Source organism: Hyalella azteca, unplaced genomic scaffold, assembly GCF_000764305.2.
Source record: "Hyalella azteca isolate HAZT.00-mixed unplaced genomic scaffold, Hazt_2.0.2 contig2418, whole genome shotgun sequence".
Lineage (NCBI taxonomy): Eukaryota > Metazoa > Arthropoda > Malacostraca > Amphipoda > Hyalellidae > Hyalella > Hyalella azteca.
Window position 1 is genome coordinate 60833 of NW_025932694.1, and position 9443 is coordinate 70275.

At 37.3% G+C, this 9443-nt stretch overlaps 1 protein-coding gene across 1 annotated transcript; it reads right to left on the reverse strand.

The window, feature by feature from the left end:
* Positions 1-3461: 3461 nt before the first annotated feature.
* On the reverse strand, positions 3462-4340 carry LOC108683053 (non-classical arabinogalactan protein 31-like). The gene has a single exon (XM_018172330.1). It carries the CDS (start codon positions 4338-4340, stop codon positions 3462-3464), a length of 879 nt encoding a protein of 292 aa, XP_018027819.1.
* Between the last annotated feature and the right edge of the window lie 5103 nt (positions 4341-9443).

The window sequence follows — 9443 nt, forward strand, 5'->3', positions numbered from 1 at the left end:
AGACTAAAATTGAATAATTCGGGCAAATGAATGTTGCTTACGCTTGGTGAAAAAAAGGTGAGGCTCATAATCCAAAGAAAACAATCCCCACAGCTAAACATGGTGGTGGGAATCTTATCTTTTGGGGTTCATTTTCTGCCAGGGGACCTGGAAGTCTGATCAAAGTAATCGGAATCATGTAAAAAGAACAATATTTTGATATTATCGAAAAAACGGCCAGCAGGGTGCAGCAAGTTTTTTTCTTGTTCTTGATTGGATTCTTTAGCAGGATAATAATTCGAAGCACACATAGAAAATAGTCAAGAAGAGGTTTGAGGATTCTCACATCAATGTCACGGAATGGTCTAGTCAAATTCCCCATCTCAATCCAATTGAGAATTTGTGGCGCGTACTGACAATAGAGATGAAAAAGAGACAACCTAAAAATTTGAAAGAATTGGAACAGATGCCTTGGAAGAATGGACAAAACTTAGCGTCGATACATGCAGGAACCTTGTTGACCATTACCCAAAGCGTTTACCACAAGTTATCACGAGTAAAAGGCCATGATATTAACTATTGATTCAGGGTACGAATAAATTTGGTCATGAGTCAGTTTTATGTTTCCTTTGAATCTCTTTACAAAACTGAAAAAATAATGTTTTTTTGGTTTCTAAATACATGTTACATGGTTCATAAAAGGTTTACATCTGCTTTAAAGTTTTAGATAATTATGTTTTGGTCTATTTCTCGAAATTTGTCAAAATGACGTTAGGGTATGAATAATTTCGGGCACAAGTGTATATAATACTCAATTAATACGTCTCAAGTTTGATTTGCCAAGTTCAGGCTTAAAATTCTCAGTTCAGTCGTATATCATATGGTCAGCTCAATTGTTAAGTTCTCGGTTTGTGTAAAATGCTCCGTTCAGTTGCATTATCTCAGACTCGCAGTCGGAAAATCTTCATTTCAGTCGAAAAATGCTCGGTTCACTTGTAATATTCTCGGTTCAGTAGCAAAATTATCGGTTCAGTTGTAAAATCCCCATACAGTTCAGTCGTAAGTTTCTAATGCCAGATGCATATGTAATATGGTTATGTTATTAGGCCTGCTTGAGTCAGTCGTGACATGCCTGAGTCAGCTGTGACATGCTTGAGTCAGTCGTGACATGCTTGAGTCAGTCGTGACATGCCTGAGTCAGCTGAGTGACATGCTTGAGTCAGCCGTGACATGCTTGAGTCAGCCGTGACATGCTTGAGTCACCTAGCAGGCAGGATTACACTCAAATATGTAAGCGTGATTTTGTCCAAATAGCAATGCACATGTTGCCTTCCTGTGGGTCTTCCTGGCCTAGTTTGAACCGGCAAAAGGATGTATTAGAAGTACGAGCATAAAAAAGTCACTTTATGGACAATATGGCCATTAATTTTCTGAGTGTAGCTTTAACCACGAGTTACAATGAGTTTATTCAATTAAAATTAGTAATGACAATGAGTTTGTTTTTAAGGCATTAACGTCTCAGAAAATCAGTGAGCAAATAACGCACAATTTTTTTTATTTCGCTGGCGCGGTATTCAGAGCAACGTTTTTAACAGCCTTTCTTCAATTATTCGTTCGGCCCCAGCAAACGTAACGTGTTTTGGATCGATTTTTTCCGGGGCCGGCAAAATGGCGGCATCAATCGAAATTTACTGAAAAAGTGGGCCTCTTGAAATTGGAGAGAGTGTCCTGAAATTTAAGCGAACCTCTCGGAGTTTGAGTGAGTCGCTTGAATTTCAAGGAATTTGCTTGAAATTGAATTCATGAATGAGATACTCGAAAATCAAGGCACACAATTCAGGCAAGACACTTGAATTTTATAGAAGTCACACGAAATTAAAAGCGACCCGCTTGAAATTCAAGGAATCCTCTCAAAATGTATGGCAATCGCTCTAAATTTAAGCGAACCGCTCAAAAATTCCTCTAAATTCAACAGAGTCACTCGAAATCCAAGGGAATCTTTCGAAATCCAAAAGAGTCTCTCAAAATCCGTGCGATATATCGAGACGAGACGACGACCAACAAATCCTGAGGCCAGAACTGCCGAAGCGAGGATCTTTATCATCCGGGGGGAGAAAATCTTTCATCTTGTAATTAATATCAAGGAGAGGGTAATATATCAAGGCGAGGGTATAATATCGAGTCGATGGTAATTTCCAATACTTATAAGAGGGGAGACCATGAAATTTCTGGCAGCTGTCATTTAATGGAAAAAATTGAAATAAAATTGAAAGTCACGTGTAAAGTATTGCTTACAAGGCTTGAAGATTTTTCGGCAAAAATTTATAGAAAATTTTATTAAAGTAAAAGATTTCTAATTAGCTTGTATAAAAAAACTGTTATGGCGAAAAATGGCAGAAGTCCTTTTCTTCAGTAAAGCATAGAACAGCAAGTGTAACAGTCACAATTCTATTAGAAAGTATTGTTATACGATGATTGTTATTAACACCCACAGTTCCCAGAAATACCTTTTATTAGTTATTTACATACTCCCTAATAAATTATAAACTTTTAAATAAAAAATCGTGTGTTTATGCTTGAGTCAGCCGTTCGTGTGTATACACACAAACAGGATCGCCAGCATTACATATAAAAAATAATTGATATTCATCTCGTCATCATTCTTCTTAATCCCCGAAATCAACATCAATTATTACCTCTCCATACCTTATATATTACCTCTTCCCTTCATACTCCTTCATACTCCTTCATACTCCTTCATACTCCTACTCTTGCTCATATGTTTTCTTATGTTGAAACCCCTCTTCTCCACTGCCCGTTCTACCCTCACATTGTTCCCTAGCAGTTGTACCCTCACTTTGTTCCCTAGCAGTTCCACCCTCACATTGTTCCCTAGCAGTTGTACCCTCACATTGTTCCCTGGCAGTTCTACCCTCACATTGCTCCCTAGCAGTTCTACCTGTAGTTCCTATACCCACGAGGTAGAACTGAGCCAACGACTTGTACCGCCGTGACTTGTTAAGTCTCATTTATTCCCAGTATTATTCTGTCTGAGATAGCCAACGTGTGACTGATGACTGAGACTGATGACCGAGACTGCCATCATAGTGACGCTAATGACCAGAGCTGCGTGATGGCTTGACTGACGGCTTGACTGACGGTTGAGATAATGAGATGGCTCGAATAACGGCTAAACTAACAACTTTACTAACAGTTTGACTAACGGCTTAAGTAACAACTTAACTAACATCTTCACTAACAACTTAACTAGCAGCTTAACTAACACTTAACTTGACTGACTGTCTGGCTAAATGTTGAGGCCACTGACTTAACAATTTCGTGGTCAAATAATTTCACGCTTAAATCACGGGAAAAATTGAATTTTTGTCTAAATTTTACTCTGAACGTCGAATGTTGAACAAAATTTCCGATTGGAAGATTTTCTTATTTTTTTATTTTTTTATTTTTTTATTTTTTGAAGATTAACTGACCATTTGAGCGAAGCTTTCACGTTTGGCGAAACTTTTAGATGAAAGTTTGACTGGAAGTGTAACTGGAAGTGTGACTGGAAGTTTGACTGGAAGTTTGACTAGAAGTTTGACTGGAAGTTTGACTAGAAGTTTAACTGGAAGTTTGACTGGAAGTTTGACTGAAAGTGTAACTGGAAGTTTGACTGGAAGTTCGACTGGAAGTTTGACTGGAAGTTTGACTGGAAGTTTGACTGGAAGCTTGACTGGAAGTTTGACTGGAAAATTGACTGAAAGTTTAACTGGAAGTTTGACTGGAAGTTTGACTGGAAGTTCGACTGGAAGTTCGACTGGAAGTTTGACTGGAAGTTTGACTGGAAGTTTGACTGGAAGTTTGACTGGAAGTTTGACTGGAAGTTTGACTGGAAGTTTGACTGGAAGTTTGACTGGAAGTTTGACTGGAAGTTTGACTGGAAGTTTGACTGGACGTTTGACTGGACGTTTGACTGGACGTTTGAATGGACGCTTGACAGGACGTTTGACTGGACGTTTGGCTGGATGTTTGACTGCCGTTTGACTGGACGTTTGACTGGAAATTTGACTGGACGCTTGACTGGAAGTTTGACTGGAAAATTGACTGGAAGTTTGACTGAGTTTGATTGAACGTTTTAATGGACGTTTGACTGGACGTTTGACTGGAAGTTTGACTGGAAGTTTGACTGGAAGTTTGACTGGTGGTTTGACTGGAAGTTTGACTGGAAGTTTGACTGGACTCTTGACTGGGCGTTGGACTGGGCGTTGAACTGGGCGTTTGACTGGGCGTTGGACTGGAAATTTGACTGGAAGTTTGACTGAACTTTCGATCTCAGCCAAACTTTTCAAAACTTTATTCATGCTTCAGAAAGTCTTGTTTCCTTCTCTCTTCCCCTCCCCTACCCCCTCCCCCCACTATTCACTCCTTCATTTCATATCCTGTTCCCCTAATTGTGTCCCCCCTTCCCCCCAAATATTCATCCCCCTTAGCTCGCCTAATATCGGAAATCGATCATCATGATGAGGGAGGGGGAGAGGGGAGAAAGGGGGAGGGGGAGAGGGGAGAGGGAAAACAAGGGAAGGGGAGATGTGGGGAGGGAAATGTGGAGGGGAGATGTGGGGAATGTGCAATGAGGGGAGGGAAGTAACATCCAATATTAATGTTAATTTAATATTTGAATTATATTCATAATAACTTTACCGTGCCATACCTTTACCGGGCAAAATATTTTCTTAATAGTTTACCATCATTCACTGAAGTTTAACTTATATAAAGCGTTTAACTTATATAATATATTCATGCGTAAGTTGCAATCCTTATCTTATCAACTCACCTTGCATATACGCAGCTTATGCGGCTCTATACGTCACTTTTTACATATATTATGCCATTATATATCATTATCATATCATTATATAATATATATCATTATCATAATTATATTATGATATACAGCACACCACAGCACCGTGGGGTTTCCTCTAATTTTACTATTAATTTCAGTATCAACATCATGTTGTGCGTCATCACTTAAACACATCACTTATCAACATCATGTTGTGCGTCATCACTTCAACACATCACTTATCAACATCATGTTGTGCGTCATCACTTCAACACATCACTTATCAACATCATGTTGAGCGTCATCACTTCAACACATCACTTATCAACATCATGTCAGACGTCATCACTTCAACACATCACTTATCAACATCATGTTGACGTCATCACTTCAACACATTACCTATCAACATAATGTTGGGCGACATCAGTAAAAGTAAAAAGTACTGTGGTACATATATCGTATAAGGATATAAAGTTCTGTACTAGTATAGTAGTATATAATATAAGTATAAAGAACTGTATGTTTTACATGTAATTAAGGCTTCCAATACTAAAGAGAAGCGTAAGCAATTATTATTTTAGCAACTTACAGTACTTCATCTTGTAGTATAGATATATAAATTTTCTATATTATAATTAGGGTGAAATCTAAATTATCGAACACATTAAATATAATTGCAACACATAAAAATATATGAACATTTTTTATCTATTCTGCCGCACACATTAAAACTGCTCATTATTTATTTATTCTATGACAGGAAATTCAGCTTCTAAACATCGCTAAAAGCCTTCTTTACTTATTATTTATTTTAAAAGCCTAATCTATTTTTGATAAATTTCATTAGAAGCTCAGTGATAACTGGCTGCAATAATTGGAGAACTATCAATTACGTTCTAAAAATTCTGTACTTGATTAGCATTCGTAATATAATGTTAAAATTAGTTAATGTTTGTTATAGGTAAGCCGTTTACATCGCGCATAATAAGGAACGGTAAAACAGGATTGCATTTAATTATCTTAATGCAAATTATAACACACCTTATTTTAATGTAATTGCACATTTTTCATTGTGTTGTGGAAAGAACTATATCAGTAATGTAAAATGTATGTATTTGTATATTATATACATCTTATAATATGTATATAATAAATTGAAGAAGCTTTTTTGGCAGTCTGATCTTGTTAATTGTAGGTGATTATCACTAACAACAATAATCACCTAATGCGTGCACAAATATAATATCATAAAAATCACCATTATATGTCTAGTATAAATCACGTCCAGCTCATTCATATTCAGCCCATTCATCCAGCTCATCCATATATCAGCTCATTTAATCATATTCAGCTCATCAGTTCAATTAATTTTCTATATCTCGTGTGGGTTTTAGCTTGAATTCCAATGCATTTTTATATTTAAACTGAAAAATATCAAGTTAAAATATTACGGAAATAAATTGCATTATTTGCAGAGGAATCAGGCTTATTCAAAAGAAATTAAAATGCATAGCGATTACAAATTCAAATATTATAATTTACAAATTAAGTCACAATGAGTTTAACAGATATTTACAGAATCCTTCTGATAACTAATTTTCAGTACGGGATGTCAGGATTCTATTTGTACGTCCAGGGACTGCAAATATTATTATTTTTACAAATATTATTATTTTTACAAATATTATTATTTTTTACAAACATTATTATTATTTGAAACATTATTAACAACAAACCGTATGTAGGATACGACGTAAGTGCGTCAAGCGAACCTACCTAGCAACTTCATAATAAGTATTATAACTATTACCTGAAAACTCAGTAATAAGAATAACTATAAAAATCATCTCAATATAAATAATATAAGTACTAAAGTATTATAAGTATAGTAGTAATACTATAGTAGTAGTAAAATAAGTAATATAAGTATAGTAATAAGTACTATAACAATCACCTCAGAATTCCGTACCTAAGTACGGAAAAAAAATCACCAAAAATCACCTAAAAATCACCTCACTATAGCCATCTCACCAGCCTCATCACCACTAACATTATCATCGATTATGTAGTGTAATATTCCAGTCTTTGCCATTTATTTATACTTGAACTATGCGATTTGGACAACCGAAGCGACTAGCATTGTACACCACACTAGTTACACCATTACATTTGTTAAACCATCACACCACACCAGGTGTAAAATGATCACCTCGAATCAGCACACCACGTTAACGCTACGACACCACACCTAACCACTAGCACAACACCACCACGCCACAATACACCACCACTCCATACCACACCGCACCACACCACACCACCACCACACAACCACACCACACCAGGTGTAAAATGAGCACCTCGAATCAGCACACCACGTTAACGCTACGACACCACACCTAACCACTAGCACAACACCACCACGCCACAATACACCACCACACCACACCACACCACACAGCAGTTCACCGGCCTACTGCCCAGGAGAGACTGCGGCACGCGGGTGCCCACGTCGCTGTGGTGCGGTTGCCGACATAGGCTCGGAGGCGTGGTTGTTGTTAAATTATCGGTTTGCTTGCATCACAATTTTATATTTACATCTTTGAAACTCTTTTCCTTTGACCATTCATGCCTTGCAGATCGGATTTATATTCACTTATTGCATTAAAAAATTTGAAATCATATCCCTGACTAATTGGCCACAGGTTTTCCTCGACCTTACATGGAACATGTACAGAGTTTAAAATAATTGAACTGCCCAATTACTCGCAGGTTTTTATCGGCATGATATGGAATATGCAGAAATTAAAATAATATCCCTCACGAATTACCCACAGTTTTTCCTCGACATTACATGGATTATATACAGAGTTTAAAGTAAAAGAACTACCCAATTACTCACACGCTCTCCCGACACAATATGAAATAATTATGATATCGACTTCCCCTTCCCACGCACCCTTTCATTTAAAACTCATCCCGCTTTGCTCCAATTACTCCGTGAAAAACGATCCCGGACAAAAAGAGATAATAATTTCCGTATGAACATGGCATCCATCACGACATGGCAGGCCGTATATTGGATACGACGTGACGTACACGCCGTAATCGTCACGTACGCTGAAACAGACATGATGCATCGTCGTAAGAGGACGTGTAATTTGCAACATAGACGTGTTATTTTCTCGTTACGCTCGCGATACGCGGACGATGAATGTTACCGGGAGGGGACCAATGTGTCCTGACGATTGTTTTCAATTCATGGAAAATAAAATATTTCTTTGCTACGTCACTCAATGATTGGTGGTTTTACTTTGGCCGTTGAAAATTCAAAGATAATTTTTTACAAAGGTTTTGGGGGACTTGATGCTCGTAATTAAATAATTAGGCTTCAATGAATGAAATTTTAATCAGAATTAAATGGAAAATAGTGTGAGTTGCAGAAGTTGCGCGAAGCATCGTATTCCTTCCATTTTTTTCATAATTACTTGCATATCATGAATGTTTATCATATAAATTGGCCGCTGATGACACGCTAAGAGTTCAATTACGTACAGCGTTGACGGTTGGATTTACGGCTGTGGTGTGGTGGTCGTAACCGGGTGAGAAATATCCGCTGTCATAACCGTATCCGATACGTCCACGCACCGGTTATAGATTTACAGCTGTGGTGTGGTGGCGGTAATCTAGAATGAGATATCCCAGCGATTTTTGCTCAACCCTCAACCTCAAATTTTTAATGAATTCAACATTTTCAATAAATTTTTTCTTTTTGTAGCGATCTATCTGGAAGTGTAAATTTGTCTTTTTTACATTATTAAATTATTTTTTACATTATTTAATTATCGGCTTTGCGTTTTGTTTTCCCTACTAATTTTTTTACTCGATGTTGTTGTATTTTTAATTTCGAATGTAGATTTTGAGCCCTGATATAGTGATATTCGGTTTGCATTGTATCGTTCGACACTAAAAAAATATATAAATTCTGTCCCATGGGTTCTGAATCGAGGAAAAAGTATCTAATCTCAAAATATTTTTTCTTCCTATTGTGCCCAAGCTTTTAGTTTCCGAAAAGAAGCAGCGTTCCTTAGGCATCACTAAAAAACAATAAAAAACAAACATTCCTGGTCCCACACATTGCATTCAACATAACAATATTCTTAGTATTTTTTAACAACATTTCAGGTCACTCAAACCTCTTTTTATACTCCCATCAATTTTTACCTAGCATTCCTAACCCTTGCTGGGTCATTCCCAAAAAAGTAGGCATTCCTGGGCCAATGTTGCAGCATTCCAGGTCAATAGGCCTGCCAGGCCTATTGACCAGCGACGCGACAAAGAAATTTGGTAACCTGCTACCGTATTTCCAGTGCCGCTTAATTATATACAGTCTCCCCGAGCCCGACGGTTGGCCGGATATGATTCGCCGATTATTTTCAATAAGATTTTCGGCCTGAATGCGCTGGTCATGGACAGGTTTTGGCCAGGCTTGAATATGAATTATTTTGAATATTTAATTTTTTGCGGTGATTGTTGCGGCCTGTGGACAACAGCTGTTCTGGTGATAATGTCGTGACCGTATAATACAATTTATAATATTGAGGACAATATTACT

Coding starts and splice junctions, on each gene's coding strand:
- LOC108683053 (XM_018172330.1), bottom strand. CDS start 4,340: ATGAATAAAGTTTTGAAAAGTTTGGCTGAGATCGAAAGTTCAGTCAAA.